The sequence below is a fragment of the Aulonocara stuartgranti genome (assembly GCF_965226115.1).
Source record: "Aulonocara stuartgranti genome assembly, chromosome: 10".
In the NCBI taxonomy this organism is placed as follows: Eukaryota; Metazoa; Chordata; class Actinopteri; order Cichliformes; family Cichlidae; genus Aulonocara; species Aulonocara stuartgranti.
This window is the reverse complement of record NC_138946.1, coordinates 24,686,123-24,711,649: the sequence shown is the minus strand read 5'-3', so window position 1 is coordinate 24,711,649 and position 25,527 is coordinate 24,686,123. Positions and strand designations below refer to the sequence as shown.

General features: G+C 40.6%; 1 protein-coding gene across 3 annotated transcripts in view; it reads left to right on the top strand.

Annotated features, from left to right (window-relative positions):
- The window catches only part of nlgn2b (neuroligin 2b), a 62,817-nt gene extending 40,018 nt beyond the window's left edge, over positions 1-22,799 (top strand). For 2 of the 3 annotated variants that reach the window (XM_082548562.1, XM_082548564.1), the window contains 5 exons: positions 14,902-15,087; positions 17,520-17,785; positions 18,086-18,239; positions 18,545-18,911; positions 20,966-22,799. In XM_082548562.1, the coding sequence (XP_082404688.1) occupies positions 14,902-15,087; positions 17,520-17,785; positions 18,086-18,239; positions 18,545-18,911; positions 20,966-21,896 (1,904 nt within the window). In that variant the 3' untranslated portion in view covers positions 21,897-22,799. The remainder of the gene's footprint in view (positions 1-14,901; positions 15,088-17,519; positions 17,786-18,085; positions 18,240-18,544; positions 18,912-20,965) is intronic. The other variant, XM_082548563.1, reaches the window with a different exon arrangement.
- Positions 22,800-25,527: the final 2,728 nt, after the last annotated feature.

Here is a 25,527-nt window from a genome sequence, read left to right as displayed (position 1 = left end):
ACAGGTACATGAGCAGCAGTATTTTTGTGTGTCCCCCCCTCTTGTGCCTCACTGGTACTGCTAAATCTAGGAACTTTAACCAACTCAAGCATTAAAGCCTAATTTCATCTATTGCAGATGATGGAATTAGCAATGCAGTGCCTACACTATGTGGAAACTGTGCCTGAAAAAATGTCGGAGATATTTTTTGACAGATTATAGCTTAAAAGAACTTCATGCAAACATATCCACAGTTTCTGATGAAGTATCAGTTCATGTAGCAGAACAATAAGATGTCTAATCTAATCTTATAGACTATCCTAAGCAAAGTGTATCCAAAGTGTATCAATCCTAAACGGCCATATTGTGTTTCCACAAGTCTTGAAACGTTCTGGCTAATCTTGGTATCATTTTGGCTACTGTTGCTCACATTTCACCAGTGACTCTATGTCTTCCTGCAGCAGGCACTTTGTATTAAAACACAAACAGGTGTATTTTCTGTTTTCTCACATCCTGGCTTTTCCTTTTTAGAGTAATTCATTAATTTTTGTATTAACATGCCTTTCTGTAAAGACGACAGCCAGGATCACAGTCTCTGTACTTCAAAAGACACAAACAACAACTTAGCGCCTTTGGTGTAACATTCAGCAACAGAAAACAGAACTGCGTCTGTTGCTGTCATTGTATTTTTGTATCAAGGGGTATTCTGTTTGTTCATTTTTATAGAGCTCATGAGCCAGTGAGTGTGGGCTGAGCTGTGTGCATGTGTACGCCTAGCCCTTTTTGCTGCTGGATATCAGTGGAGTCAAGTATTTACATTTGGTGTCATCTTTTGGAGGTGTTTGCACACAGGCTCCCTGTGTCATTCATTGCGGCTGCCAGGTTGGGTAATCAGATCTTGTTTATTGCATCACGCCTGTTTCAACATATCAGGATAATGATAAACAGAGAAATGGGAGTAGTTTAGGATGGAGTCCAAGAGTTTCTGCAAGTATTAGCAGAGGGTAACGTGAGCCACACTGTTATTGACAATGCCAGCGGAGAGGCAGAGGGACAAGGACAAACTGAGAGTTAGCGAAATGAGGGCCCGGACCTGCTGCTTTACACGGCTCAGTTTCACCTTTCTGCGTGTTCTTCTTCGCAGCTGCCTGACAAATCACGATCATTAAAAAGCCGAGCCAAAAGACTGAGTTCACAATTTGGAACTGATATTGTTGCATAAAATTACAAGCTATTCCAAATGCTCTTCATTGGCATCCTCGTTTGCTTTCCTTACACTCACTTCGACCTTGGCTCCGGACCGTAAAGGTATTTGATTTACATTGACATTTTTGCTGTGATCCACATTAGAGATGTGTGGAGTGCACTCATGTGTTGTACAGAACGTCCACATATAATCATTAAAGTATGCAAGATGCACATTGAGAGAGGTGGAGATAGATCCTGCTGAGTGATTATGACGCAGTGTCCTCGATTCCTTTAATGTTGTTGAAAATTTTGGTATGTGGGCGAATGTGTGCTCTCTCACTCTGACTCTCAGATATGCTTTAAATGGGTTACTGTACTAAGGCGATAATCCTTGTGTGTATGCGTGTGTGTGTCTTTTTGCATGTTCTGTGTGGCACAAGCATGTATGCATTTTTGTCTGTGTGCACACAAAGTCCTTCTTTTGCATGTGATAGAGTGTGTGTAGGCAATTGGTTGCGTGCCATGCGTAAAATATATATATAAATAATGCACCATCCATCTGCAATTTTAATAGCACTCCTCACTGACACTGTGCATTTGAGTCACAGTGAGAAACACAGGCATTTGGTATTTTAATAGTTTTACATTCTTGTCTTAAGTATTATCCCGTACTTACACTCACAGGAGCTTACACATGCCAACCTCATTTCATACAATGTCTGCGCCTTTAAAAGAGTGATAGGGAGTCAGAAATAGGGGAAGCAGAGAGTGCAGGAAACAGAGACAGATGAGCGAGGGAGAATCATGGAGAGACAGTGAGGGAAAAGGAAACAGAAGGGGGGAGATGGGAGCAGTCTAAAAATAAACCTTCAGAAATGCTTTTTTAAATCTGCAGTGATGCAAAGTATTCATTCGAACAAACCCTCCTGCATTGTGACCGCAGCAGCCTTGCACATGACTTAATGGTTTCATTATAGTACAACACGTGCATCTGTCAATTTCCAGCAAATGATATACTTTATGGATTTGTAATATTAATTTATCATGCGCCTCGTTGTGGTGGAATAAAATAAGTGAACCAGAAGAAAATGTCTGCAGCACACAGCCCGGTTCAGAGGTTCAGTGACAGTTGTGATTTGAGATCGCGGCTCAGCTCACCTTTTCCTACCTTCCTCCTGCTCCAGGCCCAGAGAGCCTTCTGATTTGTGTTGCATAGCCATCTGTTTAGACTAATTAACTAATTAACTAATTAATGAACTCTGGGGAAAGGCCCACCATCGTGGGCTCTGAGAGTGAGAACATTTTTCACCGCAGGAAGAGAGATGAAACGCTTCTTCTGGAAACATTTCTCTTCCCAATTTCAGCTCTTTACTTGCAAGTAAGCAAGTAACCTATTTAGGAGTAAATTCCACCATGTTTAATATCATCTTGTTCACAGCATAAAAATGTTGTATGTATATGATTTAAAGTTGCTTGAAAACATGGTAAATTTGATGTAAATTCCCTGAAAATTGTGTTTTATGTGTGCTGCCTCAAAAAAAACATTCAAGTTTTTTATATACTCATCATATATCATATACTTATGTCAATTTGAGATAAGTTTAACATATTGCTTGGGCTGTCACAATAGCAGAAATGTAGGCGTCTCTAGTAGTACTTGTAGAAATACACAGATTCTGAATACGCTAGTTTGATACCAAAGTAAAAAAAAAAATCCTATGTACTTAAACACAAGCTTCTATATAACAAAATTGTTTCAAATTCTTGACACAGTGGCGTCAGACCATTTTTTTAAATGTTAGCAATATATTTTTTTGGCAGAAGACAGACTGAAAAGTAAAAGCAGGTGCTGAGTTGGTACGAGCATTAGCTTAAACTACAAGCTAGTTACATTAGCTTGTATAATGTTTGCTATTTTAAAGTTACAGTTCATTAGCTTATTGATCAGAAAAGGTTGCTTGTTAAAGATTTAATTGGTAACACGTACAAATGGACACTGAACTGAACACTAGTGCTCAAAGAGAGATATCTGAAACCACTTACGGTACCACAGTAGTATAGCATCAAATCAGTCATTTTACAATTTAAGCTAGCAAGTCTTTACTAATGTTTTTATCTCTTGCGTTTTTGAATTGCATGTGTATTAAATACAAAAAAAATTCTAATTAACTCCCAAATGGTTGATTCTGTTCATCCGGACATAGAATTTTCAGTGGGAGAAACACTGTCACCCATCTGACTGACTTCTTCGGTCTCAGCTGACTGCAGGTTTCCCCAACTTTATAAATAGTACATTTGCACAATGACTGAAGCTAGCCCACTGAATGAATAAAATAGGTTGTGAGGTCAGTTCCTTGATCATTAGTAAGCAAATTATCATGACCATTGATAACAGTATAATTAACTGTTTAAAATGCTCTACTAATCTTACCCAGAAATGAAAAGAATGTCCTTACTTTGTATTTATAATTACAAAATGCAGAGAAAAGCCTTCATAATGTCTTACGCTGTATTATGCTTAGTTGAGTTGTTCATTAATTAGAGACTGGTAGGTAAAAATGACGTATCTAAAAATGATGTGCTCATGTACTCTGTTTGTGACACTCCTGTAATTTTATCATTTTATCTTTTATTTAATATGTTTTATTTTAAAATCTTGTGCATTGAAACATTTTTAGTGAAAGTCAAGTCAAACAGTGTCAGTGCATCCATAAATAGTGCATAGCTCAGTCAGCCTTCGGAATCACTTTACATTGTGTTGCCTGTTGTTCTCAAACACATCCTTTTAAATATGACATAAACAGTATTTTTAGCCAGTGCTGTCAATTAACTTCAGCCTGCTGCCTTCTCACCACTCAGCTCCTCTCTAAATACAAATAAAACACACCTCCCACTCTTTGCATCTAGACAAAGTCTTCTCACAACCCTCATTTTCTTTTTTCTTTTTGCCTAGTGATGATGCATTCTCTGTAATAACAGAATCAAAAACTAACATTATCTGTTTGTGAGTAGATTCAGCTATAAAATCCTCTATCTACACTCTACAAATTACATATTTCTAAATATTTCACATTTCGTGTTATTTTTGTTCCTTGCAAAAGTGTGTTTAATGCTTTGCGGACATTATTTATAATGTGTATTATAACGTGCATGAGGCTCTTGACACATGGATCAGTAGCCAGAGACAGTTTTCAGTGAACCCTAAGGACTTATAGGCATATTGACTTAAACTGACACCAATCTGTGTCGCAGGCTGGTAGCCAAATACACAGCTGCACCAATCAAATAAGAGAAGGATCATTTATGCAGCTCCCCTTACTTGATGCTCTACAACCTACATGCCACACATAAGGGACCTTAAATTGTCCAGGCCTCAAGTACCTAAATTTCAGTCGATTATGACTGATTGTGATGTTGTAACCATCCAAAGTAGACTAACTATGAGCTACAACACTGTAAAACAATGGCATGTTCTTCTGTAAAAACCACAGGTCTGTATGACATCAAGCTTGTTTTTCTTTTACGGAACTAATCTACCCAGAATCCAGCTACATCTCTGATTGCTGCAAACATAGTGAATATGAAACTTTAGAAGCCACAAGAGCGGTGTACCCTACACATATTACCAAATATATTCAAGTATATTATTTTACAGGACTACAATAATGAGAAACGATTAAATTCCAGAAGCTCAAATGTGGTTTTCTGTGTAATGTATTACATTGCATCTGCAATGTATTTTGGGATGAGTATTTCTTTCACACGTATTACAATCACACCGTAATGATGTGTTTTTGCCCTTTTCTTTTTTTTCTTTTTTTTTTTTACATTTTATTTTACAATCAAATCAAATCTTTTTATGGTTATAATTCACTTCGTAGCTGATTGGCTTGGTTCAAGACATTTATACGTGGTTTTTTTTTTGTTTGTTTGTTTTTTAAACGAGGACAAAATTCACTTACAGAACTGGAGCGCTTAAAAAAGTGGGCAGTCACTGTTGTGCGCTGCTTTCCAGTGTATGCAACTGAAATCTATTCCTCTGTTTGTATCCCGTAGATGTTTATGATATAACATCAGAGATATTCAAGCTGTGTCTTTGCTCACAGTTGTTCTGAATTTAAATCTGAGATTTCAAGACTGTGCGTCTCTCCTCCCTTGGAGGAATTCAACAAGTAAGAAAGGAGGAACATTTTCTGGCAGTGAAAGACATTATTCACACATTTTCTTCTTTTCAGGGTGATTTACACATTTCAGATAAAACTTTGCTCCAGTGTCTATTATCAGTATTAACTCGTGATTTCAGGATAGAATTAACTGTAAAACTAACTGAGATATTTTTAATACTAGCGAAATGTAAAAAAGGTTCATTTATTTAAATAATTTAAATGCCCCTTTACATGACAGATAGATCTCGGTTGATGGCAAGATTTTTCATTCAGCTTGATGAATCTGTCCCCGTTTTGTGCCATAATTGGTGTTAGCATTCATTTGTGTCATCTACTCAGTGCTAAAGCCTTAATCTGACTGTTACCTAATAGTGGAGGCAGTGATTAAAGTGAAATATCCACATTTAAATACCATTATGCGTAAGTAAATGTAAAATTACATAAATGTTTGCCAATCACTTGGGCACCTGAACTGCCATATTAAGAGGCTGAGTGGATACATGTAACAAGTATGATTAATGACACCATATCATTAATTAAAATAGCTTCATGTCTGAAATATTAGCCCTGTGATTAAAATTGCGTCCCCTACTGCAGACGAGGCTCTGTTTCAAGACTCTTAATTCATTTAATTTGACTTGATTTTTTATTCAGGCAGGCTGCAGTTTTCATGAGCAATAAGGCGTTTCTGAAACAGAACTTTGAAAAGCTTTGAAAAGTCTTGAGAGGCAACATGATGTTTGAACCGCTGCTTTTCAAATTTGCATGGCAGCCTGGTGTTATTGCATGGCACGGTGCCATTTGAGTAGACAGTTGTGAGGAAAAATTGAACGAGATAAGTAAGGTAATAAATACAATGACATCAGAGGCCTATGGGCGGTGTACTGAACTAACATTAGTTCAGTGGAAGTGAAACCCAATTGCGTTATAATTTCATTTCTGGGTATACTTGACATACAGAATGATGCATAATTGAAACGGACCTGCCAGCTAGTCTTCAAATCAAACCCTTGGTGCCGACAAGGAGATTTAACAGATTTGTGTAACCAAAAAAAAAGAAGAAAAAAAAAGATAATCCAGCAAGAATGTGCAAGAGGTGAACTACAATAGCATCTCTCTGAGTTAAAGAATTTTCTATTGTGATTTTCTCCTGTCATATTAATCTACTGTTACATACACACATAGCAGATAATCCCCGACTCCGGTGCACAGTATTGAGTGATCCAATCCACTCTATTCTGCTCATCTAAACAGAGTCTTCAGTGTGCAAGAGACATTCACCATCTGCTAAGGGTTTTTTTCCCCGCTCCTTTTTTTGTATAATAATGCCTCTACCTGTGCTTCATTAATTTTGTGACTCACATATACAGAGACAAGAACGCTTTGTTTCCTCTTTTCAATCACCTTTCCTGTGTATATAAAATAAAATCTACATCTTTCCTCTGAATGTAGACATCTCTGATCATCTCCTGCGTGACGTCACAATGAAATTATATAATTCGTCCTTCACTGTATTCCTCTCTACTGTCTGTCAGTTAACATCTGACAGTAGCTTTGGGCAATATTTGATTTAATACCTGTTTCATGTCTTTCTTTCTTTTTTTTCCCTTTTTTAATCCTTCACCCTCAACTCCACCCCCCTCCCTCTCCTATTGTTCTTTCTTCTCTGTTCACAGAAATATGTTCAGTGACCTACTACAGTTATTCCGTTCAGTCCTGTAAATTGCTCTGCAGATGTTCCTATCTCTGTAAAGCAATAATATGGCTGAGCGTAGTTTTAGGGCTAAAATGTGTGAATGACTTTTACAAATATGGGTGACAACAGAGGATGTTCTGAATGGTGCAGTTCACTAAGAGAGAATTAGAGTAAAGACACAACATACCAATAACAATCTCTGTGTTGGTCTTTTTTTTTTTTTTGTATCTTGTCCCAAAATGAATAAAAGTCCAGCTAATGCAAATATTTCATCCTATTGTAGACGCAATACGATATCTATTGGGAATAATAGCTTTTATAATGACTCTCCTCATTGGCATACATTAGAGAAAGAGTAGATGCATTGTGGAAAGAGCTTTTGGTAACAATCCCAGAGGTATTGGAAGCTCCAGTTATTATCATACAGTTTGTTTTTAAATTTCCCTCCATGGTTTCCTCACTCCTCCTCTGTTTCTCTTTCATCCATTCACTTCACTGTCTTCAACCTGTATCTTTAGAGGTTGATGACTCTCCTCACAGTTCCTTGGCTGCTACCTCAAGCAAGTGTTGAATATGCATGAGTTCAGCCTCATAAACTGCTGTTCTCAGCACTAAAGTCAGTAGGAAACCCAACTCAGCAGATGGGAGGGGTGTGGGTGGTGGATCAGAAGGAAAACTTACTGAAAGAGAAAGAAAGGAGAGGAGGGAACTTGTTTGACTTATCTTCAATGGTGGAAGATAAACCGAATTCCCTCCCTTCATGTCGGCCTTTCAAAGAGAGCGGCACTAGAGCTAGCATGCTAGCACATACTGTGAAGTTGCCTGCATGTACATGCACTGACTTTGGAGTTCACGTGCATTTGCATGCTGCTGTTTGCGTACTTGAATATGGAAGTGCTTGAATGTGGGTATCCGAGTGCCTTCGTGAGTGCCTGTCCATTTCATTTTGCCTGAAGTCCTAGACAGTTGCCAGGCAACTGTGGCAGGCAGCTCAGCACTTGGCTGGGCAGGAGACACTTCCACGTGCACATGGTTTTGATAAGCGGCACAGGTCAGTGGTAATATGTTACCAGGTCAGAGCCACATAAGGCTAAGAACCAGTCAATTGCTGGGATGATGCAAGGATAATACAATTACATAGTAACATGTGATATCTTGATTAGTGGGGTTAATCCTTTCAAAGTAATATTTCTGCTACAGCACTGAGACATGATTTCTGTTTTTTAATAATCCATCCAACACTAAACACTGCACTATAGAGACAGGCAGCAGCTGTGGTTTCTTATAAATTTGGTAATCCAATTATCTCTATATTACAGTTTAATCATACTTTTTTCTTTTCAAAATCATTATCACATTACAGCCATTTCATAACAAACATTATTGCCTGCTCAAGACGAGGTCACTCTTTGAGGTTGCATATTCTTTGCTTACTTTGCTGATTGCAGTGTTTTCTTTGAATGTGAAATATCCTGTCACAGCATTTGAGGATTAAATTCCAAAATAAAAATGAATGAAAAAACTTTTTAATTAATGCTCATTACAAGTCAAATGTTGACTTTAAGTTAACGTAGATTTTTACTTTTTTTAAGCTATGATAAAGTGACACATCAGCTGTCATCGTGGCTGGAATTTGCACTTTTTGTCCAAGGCAAACAGTCATATTGAAAGAAAACCCCCAAAAGTCAGCAAAATAACTGTGCACTCTGTAATGTGAATCACAATTAAGCCAGGTTAACCCAACACGACACTCCAGGCTTCAAGTGCTTGTTGACTGTAGTGTAAGTACAGTGAAGAGTGTGGAATGAGAGTTGTGTTGTGTCACACTGACTGTAGTAGAAAGGTCAATTTGGCAGGTTATCATCACCACTGTCATCATGGCTGCTGTTACCTTCATCAGCATCGCCATCACTTTCATTAATAATCATCAACAATAAAACTTAATTTGCTATTTAACACACTTGAAAATGTGCTTTGTCTGTTCCTACCATCTGTCCCTTTGTACTGAGCTATACCACCTTTTTTTTTTACAAACTGCCCTTTAACTCAGTTTCTTATACAGTGTGTTTCTTTTGTCCGCACGAGAAAACATCTAGAATGGGAATTTAGTTCACAAAACAATACTGCTTCAGGAGAAAGTATTATAACACAGTTTATGTAAACACACTGTGGCTGTGACCTTGTATATAGTTGCATACGCAAGGTTATGCTGTGCATTGCCCTGCGACGGTAAACATTTATTCAGCCACTATGCACGTTTAGGTGACATACTGTACAAACAATCTAGGATCCATGTGCAGCAGGGAGGTGGAAAACATGCCAATGCAATGTCATGAAACCAAAAATGGTTATTTTCAGTGTTCAGTTGCTGGAAACCAGAAAAATAATTGTTGTTTTGGGTGTGACAGTCACCAGTGGCTTATCCAAAGCAATTCACGGTTTACTACATTTCACCTTTGACAGTTGTCTGTCGGTTTTTGGCAAGATATTTTGAAACTTGATGCTGGAAGCACCGCATCACAGACCAAACAATGTTTGGCCTGGAATTAGTAATAAATCTGGAGCTCTGTCCTAAATCAGAGCAAAAGCCAGGAAGCAACAATATGTAATAACAGCTTTTTCTGCGCAAGTTATGGTGCGCAGATGCCCAAATTCTGGTTACATATTTGTGCCATTAGTTGTTCGTGACATCTGTGAAAAGATTTTTTTCTCAAAAATAGGCCAGATAGACTGTTGTCTTCTATTAAAGATGACTGGAGTGACATTGCACATCAGACTGCTTACTGAAACACTGATCACAGAGAACGATGTTTGTACTGTTTCCCTGGAAAAAAAACCCATACCAACAAGGTTCATTGTCTTAACTTGAAAGGTGCACATATTCCTCTAATTCCAGTGCAAAGTCCAGGATTGTGGCCAGTATTTTGCTCTGGTCACTTTGTGCAGTTTAAAACCGCTAAAAAGGGTTTTACATGTAGCCAGAAGTTCCCAGTCATCTTGATTTGTGTTCAGCCTCCTGGTACATTTTGATGACGTTGCTCAGAAACCTATTTGAGACTTGGCTGCATTATGTAAAGTAGCATGTGGTCATAAACTAGTCATCTTTATTGAACTATATATGGACTGTCTCAGAGTGTAAAGCAAGCGCCAATCTGGAAAGCCAACCAGCGGATGGGGTTATTTAGGTCTGATGGTTGCTTTCGTATAATCCAGCAGGTGAAGTCACAAATTATTGTCGGATAGAAGCAGAGAGCTCCATTTTCCTTAAAGATTTCCTGTGGATGTGTGAATACTTGAATGCTTAAGATAGCCACATTCAATGACTAGCTGTATGTGTAAGCAAAGTCATACCATTTTAAAACGTAAATCAAATGTCATACTTTCGTTTGGATGAAGCCAAGTGACCCAAAAACTCTGGGAACACATTTTAGTTCATTTAGACCAGGGCTGCCCAATCCCAGTCCTCGAGAGCTACCGTCCTGCAGCTTTTAGATGCATCCTTGTCCCCACACACCCGAATCAAATGAATGGCTTGTTATCAGGCCTTTGCCAAACATGATGGCATGCTGAAGAGGTAATCAAACCATTTGATTCAGCTGTGTTGGAGTAGGGATGCATCTAAAAGCTGCAGGATAGTAGCTCTCGAGGACTGGGATTGGGCAGCCCTGGTCTAAATGAACTAAAATGTGTTCCCAGAGTTTTTGGGTCACTTGGCTTCATCCAAACGAAAGTATGACATTTGGATGGACCGGGATTGGGCACCCCTGATTTAGACTACCCTTTAGTATTATGCTAGCCTTCATTTTTCTCTCAGTCAAATTTAGGGATGACAAACTCATTTTACATTGTGGGAAACATGGAGCCCACTTTAATCTTAAGCGGGCCAAACCAGTAAAGCCGCCCTTTCTGTCAGTGGAAAGAACTTTAATCTTTAGATATCCTAATATAAGAAAAATAAGTTATTTTTTACAGTTTTTCTACAGAAATGAAGAGAAATGCTGCTCTGTTTAGTGAAAGACATCCAGTCCAGGGAGCTGGGTTGGAGTCTTTGCTGGGTGGATTTTGGCCCCTGGGCCTTATGTTTTGAACCCCAGGTCTAACTAGAACAAAGCACCCTGGAGCTTTTGAAAGCTTTTCCTTGACCTCTCCCTGACCTCTGACACTTTTGTCCCTTCCCAAGTGCTTGTGCCCCAACTGCCCTTGGGCCAATACCTTAAAGCTCTATTATTATTGTTATAACTCTTACTATAACTATTTGAATAGTGAATCTGGAAGGGATACACTTTCTTGTAGAAAAGGCTGTGTTGAGCTGGCTATGACCTAACAGAGGTACATACATTCTTAATGACAGAGAACATCTGACATATTAGAGGGTTGCCAAATTAGAAAGATTACTCTAAAAGTCTTTTTTAAAGCCTCCTCAGTCTTCACGTTCGCATTTTAAGTTGCACGTTTTGACAATTTGAGCCTTGCAATTGGAAATCGGAAAAGCCTAGAGCCATGAGAGCTTTACTGCCCCATTCATGCTCCGAGTCCAGCTAGTCCCTCTGAGTTCTTTCCTTGACAATTGATGTTAAAGTGGTGGACACTAAAGATCCCGCCTCCAGATGATTGACCTGCTCGTTTTGATTAGTTTAGCCGGGCAAGGCTTTGCTTTGATGTGGCAGGCCTGGTTTTCAAAGACTGGTGTTTTAATTCTTGAATGAACAGTCCTGGCTTGAAAATGGGTTATTATCATTCTAATATATCAAAGCCAACACATTTGCCACATTGCAAGTATTGTAAAACTTGTTACCGGTTAAACATTACATCTTATTGGCTGGTTTTACCTCGTCTTATGTTAGAAAGGCAGCACAGGGTTCAGAACGCCAAAAATGATATCTGCAAAATAGGCATAATGTATATTAAAATAAAATAACAGTATTCCCTTGATATATTTGATGTATTACAATCCACTTCGAAATGTACGCACTCTGATCCGCTTCATATTTTGCCCAGTAAATGTCCCACATTCAGATATAAACCATCAATGCAAAGCATCTCACATCACATCACAATATGATGCATAAACATATGCATCATATTGTGATTTTGTAGTGATGGTGGCATTCTCCTGTGGTAGGACTCAGGGCATGCAGTGGAACAATTATCTTATTCTTGTTTTATAGTACTGCTGTCATGTCTGCTTGCGTAGGCGCTTGCCTTCAGACTGCCTACAGAGTGAGGGGTTTTCAACCTTTGCAAACATGGTGTCGTGCAAGCCTCCAAAAGCTCAACGCCTCATAGATCAGCTGTACGTAGATGAGATGCTGGACTGGAGCAGGGAAGGGAGTTCACCAGTAATCGGACAAGCTTAAAGCAAAACATCTTTAACAACAAGTTAAAAATACAGCAGAGCACAGATGATGGCTGCAGTGGACACTTTTCATTGTTTTTTAACACTCAGTTTCACTTCAGCTCTTCATATGTTATGACTTTCCTCTTCTCCTGACATGTTTGAACAGCACAAGTAAGAGTAGCCCACAGGCTGGTTTTACCACAAACTTTGGACACTGTTTCCATTTGGCAGCAGATGCTCACTGCAGGTAGACGGGCTGTCCATAGCTCCCTACGGTCTACTAAGGCACTGCCAACAGGGAACCATGTTCAGCCCATTTAGCTGTCATTGGCTTTGTTTACAGACTCTAAGTTAACACAGTGCACATGGGCAGGTGGTGATGCTGTACCAGGCTCAGTGTGGATAGGTCAGTGTATTCACACTGAGTATATAATACAGTAGGTATCATAACAGTGCAGTCTGCATGCATCATGAAGTCTTAGCAAAGTGGCTTTTAAGTGTTATTAAAAAAGTTATAACATTGCACTAACAGGATTTTCTTTTAACACTACCGTAATAAGTTAGCAAGCTGGCTTCCAGACTCAGCCTGAACTGAGATCCATGTTTCAGTGATAACAGTCACTGACACAGAGTGACCAGTGGCACCAAATAACTACATTATCCTACAGGGTAATTTACTGTTTGCTAACAGTGTTGTGGAGAAAACAGTCAGAACAGAGAGCGACCACATTAGCATGACGAGATAGCTGAGCATCTTTGTTTGCCGCAGGTTACCGACTTGCACGGTCAGCCATTTTTTGTCCTTTTTTTCCCTAAAAATTCACTCCAAATTAGCCCCATTTTACATAATTGAGATCAAAACAGCCTTGTGCCTTATATGACCCTTAGATCTAAGCCATAATAAAACTCTGTCTCCATAAATCTTGCCCCCTGGTATTAGTTATAGGCAACAATCCGGTCGTTCAGTGATGACGTGACGAATCCTACTTCCAGGCCTAAAGTAGTCTGCGTTTAATATGGCTTTTGTGTTGTTAACATGTTTAATGTTTTGTATTTTCTTCTATTTAATCTCAAAAAGCTCCTAAAACAGTCAGTGATCACTGTTGACCTCCCTTGGCTTTTATTACCGCTAATCATTTATTTAAGCTCAGTTTTTAAAACCTTAGGATGTAACTACACCCCAGCCCGTGCAGTATATGAATGACTAACCTCGTATTGTGGATGGATTATCTCAATTGTTCTCTTGGCTGAAGTCCTTTTACAGCATCCCGCCATGCGATTACATTTGTTCCTGACCACCGAGAACACTCACGTTAACTTTTATCGAGTGGAAAAAAAGTTAGCTTGTTTATATTATGCTAACATAGCTGAGCCGCTAGCGGTCACGTAGCACATCAAACGTCACTGCTGTTTAGTTTTCTGTCTTCATTTATGTTGGAAGTGATAACAGAGCTGTACGTTTTAATTTGTTTCCAAAACCCCACAGTCAGGACATGCTATATTGTATTTAGATAGAAGCTTGCAAGCTAACTTCCTGCTAACTTCTAATTCCGTTAAATGTCATAAATTCCGTTTTCATGGATGCCTGGATGTTAAACTCAATTGTTACACCTGGTAGAGCAGAACGCTGATCATTTTATTAAAGATGAAAGACTTTAGACAGTTTTTCAACTCTCAGTAATGCCATAGTGATCGTTTGATATATGGACCTGCAGCGGAGTTTAGGCCCAGACACGGCTAGTGACGTCAGACTTAACGACCGGATAGGAAATTGTATTTATTCACAGGAAGCGCCTGAGTAAATACTGCTAAGCAGACTTGGCTAAATCAAAGTCGGGTGAACATGCTTGAACACGATTTTCTTTTTCAGTATATCTTCCACCTCTACAGCCACGGCTCTGAGAAGTGTGCAGTTAACTGAAATAATTTTTAGTTGTTTCACGGGTATTGAAGTCATCCAAACAGTGGAAAATTTGAAATGCTACATTTGTTACGGAGTGAAGCTGCTTGAAACACATGTAAAGTACTTTAATTCACTCTCATAAGAACAGAGCTGTGTGTGTGTGTGTGTGTGTGTGTGTGTGTGTGTGTGTGTGTGTGTGTGTGTGTTTGTGTGTGTGTGTGTGTGTGCGTGTGTGTGTGTTTGTGTGTGGCATTTTGTTCAGTTTATTTTATCTTGTTGTGGGTGTGCACCAACTGTGTAAATGTGTGTCCTGGAAGTAGGTGAAACATGCCTTCTGTTGCTCTCCTCCTCTCTCTGTTGACAAGTTCTCTTAACTGTGTTGTATTTTCAGCGTGGGTATTAAAAATGAGTAATTTGGCAAGCTTTCTGTGTGAAATCTCCACAGACTTGAAGTGAGTTGGAGGCTTAGAAGTTCCTGACAATGACAGGATGCCATCTTCTGTTTGTGTGGGACACGGAAAAAGATATACACATATCCCGTCTCTTTAAATCGGGCCCTGATCCTTCATTTGGGAAAATCTATGTTTTTTCATTCTTTTCCTGTCTGTATTTGTTCTAATTTGCCCTGCAGGGTTTCTGTGCACCGGGGATCAGTCTGCTAAGGGGAACTATGGTTTGTTGGACCAGATCCAAGCCTTGCGTTGGCTCAATGAAAACATCGGCCACTTTGGAGGAGACCCAGAGAGAATCACAATCTTTGGCTCTGGAGCTGGTGCCGCCTGTGTGAACCTTCTCATCCTCTCCCACCACTCCGAGGGTAAGGTTCTTTTCCTGTCCTTGACCGATTAGTAGTCACATACTCCACTCAAAGGGGATTAATATTTCAGGACAGTGTGTGGGTAATGTATTTCTTTACAGAGCATGTTGGTGCTTTTCAGTGAAAAGCCTAAAGCAGATAAAAATGCACTGCAGTATTATTCCCACGAAGAAAGGGATTCAGAGATGAGTCACTTACAGTTTGGGGCACTATGGTATTATTTCAATAAGCAGGACAAAACTCCAAAGATCAAGTAATTTGAAAGAAAACAAGGTTGTGAGTTCTGGAGTTGACAAATGGTTTTAGACAGTAGGTTTTTGCTCTAAAAACCATTACTCCCCTTGGGACAAAAACCCTTTAATAATTCCAAATAACATCATTCCACATGAAACTACAGTCACTGAAAAAGCACTGAGATGAATGAGTGCGTCTTCTCATCACTTTTCTGTCAAATTGGGCTTTTAAATGTTACAGAGTTACATATAGTGTTGTGAATCTAAACTTTTACTATGTGTTATAGGTGCATAAACTAGCCCAAACATAGCCCATTGATAGGTGGTTGCTAGGAAGCATGGTCATAAGCATGGCCTAAGATGCACCTGTGTGCAAGCTTTGTGTAATAAATGTGTACTTTATTATTTAATGTGCTTTTAATGTTATATAAGGCTTAAGACATCCAGCATTTTATTTTATATGTTGCTGTAATTTCTTTAATTCATCTTCAGAAATAGTTCTCCAGGCTTCTTGAAGGACATTTAAAGCTCTTCTTTGGCTCTTGGCTGCCTCCCCCCCCCCCCCCCCCCCCCCCCCTCCATTCTCTGTCAAGATCGTCCAACACTGCTTTAATAATGTTGAGGTCCAGGATCTGGGGAGGCCAATCCATGACTGATAGTGTTCCACGTGGTGTTTTTCTATCCAGGGTTAGCTGTTTGGGATCATTTTCATATTGAAAATTAAAGCCAGTACCATGCAGTACACACTTTCTGAAGGATGGTGGATCAAAATCTGATTCTATCACTTTTGACAAGCCCCCCAACACAAGTGTCTAGATGCAGCCCCAAACCATGAAAATGATTTGAGCCTGAAACTTGAAATTTGTTTCATTTTGTGGGACCTGTAACCATCCACATAACAGGTTCTGGATTAGGCACTAGCATCTGCACCTCATTAGTAGAAAAGGACCGTTTAGTTCTTGAATGGCGGATCTCTAAATTCTCGCCAGGTGTTCTGTCATTAATACTCTCTATGATTTTGGTCTGTGGAGCTGAGAAGTCAAATAGCGTTTCATTACTTACCAAGAATTCAGATTATGATATTACTAAACTGTTAACCTTCACGCAGAGAGACTAATCTTGGACGGATTAAACAAATAAAAATACTGCATATACTGTAGGAAGCAGATTCTCGGTTGATGCAAGGGATTGAGTCAGGAAAAAAGTCAGGAGGTCATTTGCTAAGTTTTTAAGGTTCCTATAATACCAGCTCATATTGCATGGATACTTTGATAGTCCAGGTTTCCAGGTTGAACACTGAGGCTCACAGACTTTATATACTTTTTCCACTGAAAACACATATATTACATCAACACTGATCACACTTTCCTTTATGTGCTTTGTGCATTGCTGAGAATTTCTTCTGTAGAACGCGACTGTAGGTCAGTGTTATGGCAGGTTTAATAGTGGGTGCAATATCAGAAAAACACAACTGGTTGTTTTGCATAGATTAGCCCAACTCCATTTTGAAAGCAGGCTGAAGCAACGCAAAGTCAAGAAAAAGTTGGAGGCTGAACAGCTTTTAAAGGTACAGTGTGTGCGTGTCTGCATGTGTGTGTGTGTGTGTGTGTGCGTATGCCGAGGAGAGATGAGATGAGGCGCTGGAGTTGCAGCTGAGAGGCTTCTTAATTGATTTCACAGGGAGAGGAGCGGGGCGGGGCACACGCAGAATATGGGGGGGCTTAATTATTAATGACAGAATCTGCAGATAAAACAGAGGGACAGCAAGCCACTTTACATAACAGTGCAGCGGTGCAACAGTGCGAGCAGTTTTCTTTCTCTTTCTGTCCTTTTCGCTTTATCCAACAAGCCGTGCGCAGATTTGCCGCCATTTTTCTTGCTGCTGTCTCTCTTTGCATGTAAATGAAACACTTCATGTTTTTTACTCTGGTCTTCATAAAGATTTTCTCCAGCTAAGAAGTGCAGCAGGATATCTACTTCATCTTGCCCCTGTAATACTCTACAATTGCTCCTCCTCTAACATATGCATTATTTAACGTGCTCTCAAGGCCTTGGTGTCTTCAAGGCCTAACGTAAGGCCTTGAAGACACCATCAGCTGCTAGCAAGAGTGTGTCGGGGGGGGGGGCAGCTAAGCTGATGGAGAATAAGTGTTTGTATGTTTTAATACATCTGGTGTATATGACTGTGTTTTTGTATAGGGCTGTTCCAGAGGGCCATTGCTCAGAGTGGCTCAGCCATCTCCAGTTGGTCGGTGAACTACCGACCGCAGATTTATACCAAGATCCTGGCCAAGAAGGTTGGCTGCACCACAGGGGACAATGCAGAGTTGGTGGACTGTCTGCGTAGGAAGAGTTTCAGGGAGCTGGTGGACCAAGACATCCAGCCTGCCCGATACCACATCGCCTTTGGTCCTGTGGTAGATGGGGACGTGGTACCTGATGACCCTGAGATCCTCATGCAGCAGGTCGGCTTTGAATTCTTCAATTACCGTACACTGTGTGATACTGTGAGAGACAGAATATCAAAAAGTATTTGATCCGCTGCGCCAGACAGAATTCTGGCTCCCACAGTTTGACTTTGATTTTTCAATTTCATTTTTCTCCATTATAATGAAAATCACATAAAATCAGAAATTCAAACCTACAAATTCAGCAGAGGATGAAATAATTATTTAACCTATACTATATAAATACATTCCTGACAAGCATTACTGCTCCATTCTGTTTTGTATGTCATGCTTTGTGTGTGTTTGTCGTGACACCAGGGCGAGTTCCTCAACTACGACATACTGCTGGGTGTCAACCAGGGAGAGGGCCTGAAGTTTGTGGATGACAGTGAAGGAGAAGATGGAATATCAGCTGCCTCATTTGACTATACTATCTCCAACTTTGTGGACAATCTGTATGGATACCCCGATGGTCAGATCCTATCCCTATTTTTCTAGACTATTACGATGTGTTTCTTTCTAAATGTTGTCAACAGCACTAAGCATTTATAAAAATGACATCGATTTGCTTGTGAATAGCGACTACAGTCCTTCGTAAGCCAGGCTGGTCAACAGTATTCACAGTAAATTATGTTTCGGAATCTTCCTGTGGCAAAAAACATGTTTTGACCAAAAAATCTAAAAGATTTCAGCCTTACATGCTTCCACATAATGTCGCAGACAAACATGGACTCTATCATGGCATAAATGCTCACATTAACTTCTGTTTTTTCCAAGGTAAAGATATCCTCAGGGAAACCATAAAGTTCATGTACACAGACTGGGCTGACAGAGACAACAGCGACATGCGCAGGAAGACCCTCCTGGCTCTGTTCACAGACCACCAGTGGGTGGCCCCAGCTGTCGCCACTGCCAAACTCCACGCTGAGTTCCAGTCACCTGTCTACTTCTATACCTTCCACCACCACTGTCAGACCGAGGCGAGGCCAGACTGGGCAGATGCTGCCCATGGAGATGAGATCCCCTATGTGTTTGGGATTCCCATGGTGGGGGCCACTGACTTGTTTCCTTGTAACTTCTCCAAGAATGACGTAATGCTCAGTGCTGTTGTGATGACATATTGGACCAACTTTGCCAAGTCAGGGTCAGTATAACACTTAATTTCAAGTGAATTATGAATTGTGTATAAAGTATTGATTATATTTGTCACATATAACACAATGACTAACTCAGTCAGACTTTTAAAAGACAAGCCCAGTGATATTTCTGGGGATTTTACAGATGAAACATTTTTGTGTATAAAGCTTTATGGATCAGTCCTCTGTGTTGAGATTCTGAAAGACACACAGCATACAAGAGTTTCAGTAAACACTAACATAGAACATGACATTTCTAAAACTGCCGTCCTGGAATTTTCACACACAGCCATCTCTAGAAACTCACAGAAATTCACGTTAAAAGAGTTTGGAGGAGAATTGGTGTTGTCACAAAACCTATAGTGACACAGAGGAATCCCCCACAGTGGAAGAGACTGGGTTTCCATTTCTGTGAGCCATGAACAGAAATCTAAAGCAACAGAGGGCACAAGATCATCAAAACCCGAAAATTGGAAACTGATCGTTGCTTTCTCTAAATGATAGGGTCAGAAGTTGAGGACACTTGAGGACAGCATTAATCCATAGACCCTGCCTTGTGTCAACAGTCCAGCCTGCTGGTGGTTCAGTGGTGCAGGGAATGTTTTTTGGCACACCATAAGAATTAATTATGAATTAATTATGGTTTGAATGCCACATCCTGCCTGAGTATTGTTGCAGACCATGTGAAACACTATGTCATAATCACACCCACTGGAGGGGAAAACACTTGGCCCCACATTGCGTTGCTGAGCTCTGAAATGCTGCAAATGCTCTTAATTGGTTAAAAGCATCATATTTTGCTGTATGTGGGGAGGGCACTGGTTAGTACCGTTGTCACATAACAAGAAGGACAAGGAGTTACTGTCACAATAAAAAATCAATAGAGAGCCCATGTAGCCACAGTTTACCATCTTTTAATTGCTATTTCCAGCATTATGGTAAGACTGTTTCACATGCAAATGTTAGCTAAGGCAAATCAGACTCATTGTTATAAACATGGCAGTGAGTTTAGGGGACTTCACTGCAAGAAATTGATTATGGCCTGCATTTGTATAGCGCTTTTCTAGTCCATAGGACCCCAAAGCGCTTCACACTACATTCAGTCATTCACCCATTCACACACACATTCACACACTGGCGATAGCAAGCTACATTGTAGCCACAGCTGCCCTGGGGCGCACTAACAGAGGCGAGGCTGCCGGACACAGGCGCCACCGGGCCCTCTTACCACCACCAGTAGGCAAACATGGGGTTAGTATCTTGCCCAAGCAGCCAGGATGCAGCCTTTTGAGGTCTGGTAATCAATGCTTTGTTCACTGCTCTTGCAAACTGTGGCAGCCCAGTGGTTAGCATTGTTGGCTCACAGCAAAAAAGGTTCTAGTATGTAGTCTCTTGGTCCTGTATGTGCTACAGCTTCCTCCCACTCTCCAAAGACATGCATGATAGGTTTTGTGGTGATTCTAAACTGGCCATGAATGTGAGGTAGATAGAATGCTTGAAGTATATACAAAACAGCACCATAAAGTGCTCAGAGCGATCACTAGATCACCATATAAATGCCAGTCTGCTGCTGTTATGTCGATAACCACAGGCACCACCCCCCCAAAAACATTATGCATTAATGCCCCAAAAGAATACCATCTACAATCACGACTTCACCTCTCCAAAAGGAAGATGTCAAAACAAGTTTTCTACAGAACATCATGTTATCCAACTTTTTCTGCCTGTGTGCCTATTTTGGAATCCCTAAGCTCCTGCACTGATTCAGAGAGATGCCTGTAGAGGCCAAGTTCTTTGCTGACTTGTGCCTCCATCCCAGCTAAAATGGCAGGTTATAAACTTTAGGAGGTACATGACAACACAAAAGCACAAGGATGACAACAACAAGCATAAACCACCTGCAGTAAAGCACTTGAAGGTTATAGAGCGCCTAGTAATTTGCTATTCTTTGCTCTTTTACCCTCAAATGTCATATCAGTTCCTTTTTTTTGGTTGACTGACTTTATCAAAGCAAATATAAGGTTAGGTTTATAGCCTAATAATTGTGTCTTGTGTCTTACAGAGACCCTAACCTACCAGTTCCTCAGGACACCACGTTCATCCACACTAAGCCTAACCGATTTGAGGAGGTCATCTGGACCAAGTTCAGCTCCAAGGACAAGCAGTACTTGCATATTGGCCTGAAGCCCCGTGTCAGAGATAACTACCGCGCTAACAAGGTGGCTTTTTGGCTGGAGCTGGTACCGCACCTCCACAGCCTTCACGAGGAAATCATTAACTCCATCACCACCCGTCTGCCACCTGGAGGCACCAGCCGCTGGAAGGCCCCTCATCCTGGCACTCGCTCAACACGGCACCCTGTGGTCTCTACCTACCCGCCGGATCCTGACCCTGACAGTTCAGAGAGGCCCCGCTATCCTCCCTTCCCCAGCGAGACGAGGGACTACTCCACCGAGCTGAGCGTAACGGTAGCTGTCGGCGCCTCGCTTCTTTTCTTGAACGTGCTGGCCTTTGCCGCACTTTACTATAAGCGGGACAAGCGCCATGAACTCATGCAGAGACGCCACCGCCGACTTTCCCCGCAACGCGGCACGACAATGGGCATGGGTGTTGGCATGGGAGTCGTAGGGGCCCCACCGCACAACGACCTAGCGCTGAGTCAGGAGGAGGAGCTAATGTCACTGCAGATGAAACAGCAGAGGGTGGAGCTAGAGCATGGGACCCCCTTACCGTCCCGCGGTGTCCACGGCGACCTGGAACCGCTGCGGCCTCCCGTGTGCCCACCTGACTACACGCTGGCCCTGCGGCGAGCGCCCGAAGATGTGCCACTGATGACAGCTAACACCATTACCATGATCCCCAGCACCATTAGCAGCATGCAGCCCCTTCACCCCTTCAACACTTATCCCCCTGTCCCAGCCCCGTCTACTACACCCGTCCCCAGCCACAGCAACAATGCTCTGCCACACCAACACTCCACCACCCGTGTATAGGACCAGGCACAAGCTCTGCTACCCCACTCTGGGCTTACAGAGATGCACCACACAAACTGCTCCATCCAAACTCCACCTTCTCTTCTTCTTTACTCTACTTTTCTCTTTTCTCATTAAGCCCTCAACTAAAGCTGCAGTTTGTAAGATACGAAGCAGTGAAATACCTCTAAACTGTAACCGTAACTCAAGGTGGGGGGGGGACTTGATTAAGAAAGGTCCTTTGCCAAAACACCGTCATACTAGATGCATACCGCTTTTCCCCGTCAACGCGCTTTCAACATCTGGTGCTTTGGAGAGCCACCAAACACGCAGCTTTAAGCTTGTAGCTCTCGCAGAGGGTTCTCAGGCTCATCAACAATCAGTCAGACATGTATTGTGGTAGCTCCGTTGTTTTGCGCATGTGTTGTTGTGTCAGTGTAAAAACTATGTTTAACGCCGAATGCAAATATTCATTTTCACTCATTTAGCAAAAAAGATAAAACAGTAGCGAGCAGCTTTGTTTGAGGCAACATATGTCCCGACAAGCTGCCTGTCATGAAGCGTTGATTCCCTGAAACTTACAAATTGCAGCTTTAAAGGCCCAATCTGGAAGTGAAATTTGGCACCCTGTGTTTAGCACTCTGTCCCAACAGCTGTCCCTCCTTTGTGATTTTTGGGGATTATTGTTTAGCGTGAAATGTATTTGACGGGCCTAGAAGGAAAAGGGGTGGAATCCACTGGATGGCGAATCACGACTTTTTAATTTTAAAATGCGATTTTATTAATTAGACATATATTTACTGGTTTGTTTGTTTGAGTTTTTTCTTTTTTTCTTTGGTTGTGATGCTAGCTGAATAACATAAAGCATCCCATGGAGATTAAGTTGCCCACGCTTTAAAAAAAAAAACCCAACCAAAAACAAAAGTGCATACTCACCACTGCTGCTTTCAAAACATTTCCAGATTGAGGCCTCAACTGTGGGGCGGTACAGGAAATTACTGAATCCCACTCACTTTGTGGGATGCAACCTGGAATCCAGGCTGCCCATTAGAAGTCGCTGCATTTCAGCCACACACACTCTAATCACATCCATTACATTATTTATCTTCATACCCACAATCTCTTTTGTCTCATTTAACCGCTTCTCTCGTTCTCGCTCTGCATCTGCCCTTGTAGCTCTTTTTATTAAAACCATCGACATAATCCATCTGCATTCCTTTCCTCTTTCTTGCAATCACTTCTAGACTCTCTTTTTCCTTTTGGAGTCTTTTATACAAAAACACAAGTGTAAATGATGTATTATTAATAAATTGTAAGGATATGAATGAAAAAAAAAAGATATTCTGATATCTCGTTTTTACCAGCATTCTTGGTGCCAAGTACTGTGATAAAGTTCCTCTTTTACTGGCGTCCAGTGGACCGCCTGGAGAGGTCCACCCTGACTGTATCTTACAAAAGGAATTACCATAAAAAAAAGTGCCAACCCCTTCATCTTTAGTTTTGAACCACACACTTTTTTTTAAACTTTTTTTTTTAATTCCACTCAATGTTGCACTGTGGCTGGTCTCTTCTTTAAAGAGAAATCAGATTCAATATATCCTCTTTTTCTTTTCTTTTTTTTAAGGAGTTTTATTAACAACTTTACTGTGTGGGATATTTGTTGCATGTTTGGATTTTTTTTCTGGGTTTTTTTCTAGAAGTTAGCTTGTCATTTTGATGATTTGCCATTTATTTTATTTTGAAAATCTTTTCTTTTTTCTTTTTAATATCCCGTTTCAATATCAGCTGCACTTTGTGGTACTTCAGAAAGTATTAAAGTATTAAAAGATGAATATTGTGTAAAACTATGATTATAACAAAGAGAGTAAATATTTCCTCTTTATTTTTTTCATTCCCTAACACACCGAGGCTGTGCTGCAAAAACTACAGGAAAGACTGATGAAAGCCTTTATAACCCCCACCCCCTTTTTTTCCCCCTTTTTTTTTTTTTTTTTTTTTTGCTGTTTCTCTTTATTTTTTGCAATGTCGAGCTTGCACAGTCACTGTCTCTGAATCAACCTGAAGATAGCACTTTTTTTTAAAGTTAGGGAAAAAAAGAAATGACTACTTTACACAAAGAGTATAAATAAGGTCTTTGTCTGTGACTGGACATTAACCTCCCTCCTGCTTCAAAGTCTTTGAGGACTGCCCGACAGTTATCTTTTTTCCGTCTGCTCTTTTGTTGTCCCATGTTTCTGGCTTTTGCAAAAGGCAGGAGAAAGGATAAGATGTATTTATGGTCAAAAAAAAAAAAGGTGAGAGAGCCTTGTATGCGCGTTTCACATCTTTCGCACAATCCAACACGGACACGGGTCACACTCTGGACAATGAGGAGGAGGAGGGAAAAAACAAAACAAAAAAAACAAAGCAAACTAAACAGAAACAGTGACATTAGGACAAACGCTGGACAAACACAGTGCCGATGACGAAAATAGCGACAGTACGATCCGTCAGTGCGCAGAGGATACATTCTGAAAACCCAGTTTAACAGACATTACTCACACAACATAAACCGTGAACGCAAGGTGAGCAGGATCCCCCGTCCTCTTCCTCTCTTGTCCCCCTCCTTCCTTGTGATGTCCCGTCTGCTTAGGATAACCACACTCTGGAGCCAGACTGCCATCCCTCACGCTGGACTGGAGCAAGCTGCGAGGACAAAAGAACAACAACAACAACAAAAAAAGAACCCACCCAAAAAAAAAACAAAAAAAGGAAAAAAAGAACCCAACAACACATAAAAACAAACTGTACATTTTTTTAAGTGTAAGCGAACAAAACTGGAATTTGTAAATATTATGTTTGTCGTTTGGTTTGACTGACTGGCCGGATCTTTTCTTTGTGACAACAGGTGCAAGTTTTGGTGACTTACATGGTTTTCAAATATGTTCGATTCTCCTTTGTTTCCTTGAACTCAAGGTCAGGTTCCAGTAGGTTGTATGGGCACAGCGTGGTTGAGGGCAGCATGAACATGAAAAAGGAATGTCTACGGCTCAGGTTCGCATAGATTGTGATAAAAATAGTCTTGCCTAAAATGTGACGTACAGGCCTGACACTATTCCATCAATCATGAAGGCAGCTTTTGAGTGAAATGAATCCCTTCATTGGTTTAAAAAAAAAAAAAGAAAAGCCAAAGAACAGCTGTGGAGAACACACGAAAAAGGAGGAAATTGAGAAGATTTGTGAAATGAGGCTTGGAAAAAACAACATGTTAGTTCTTTAAATATGCTCAAAAATAGAAAAAAAAAGATTTATTTTTTTTATTTTTCTTTGTGATGCTGTTGAATTTACTTGTTAGTGTCTCACATTGTCTCGGGCATTGTCATACAGTATAACCTGTAATTGGGAAGTTGTGAAATCCTTTGTATTCTTTTAGTCTAATTTCAAACTCTAGTAACCACGGTGGTTGTTTTGCTACCTTTTTGCAATCTTGTCTGCACATTGAATTTTGGGGATTATTGATCCAGCTGTTTGTTAGTGAGTTTAAGTTAGCCACAGCATAAGAAAATGTGTGTTTTTCTTTCCTTCTTTCTTTTTTCCTTCTTTTTTGGAAACAAGGGATTTGGACGAGCCAACAGATAACGGAAGCACACTCACCAAGTTTACATGTTTACAC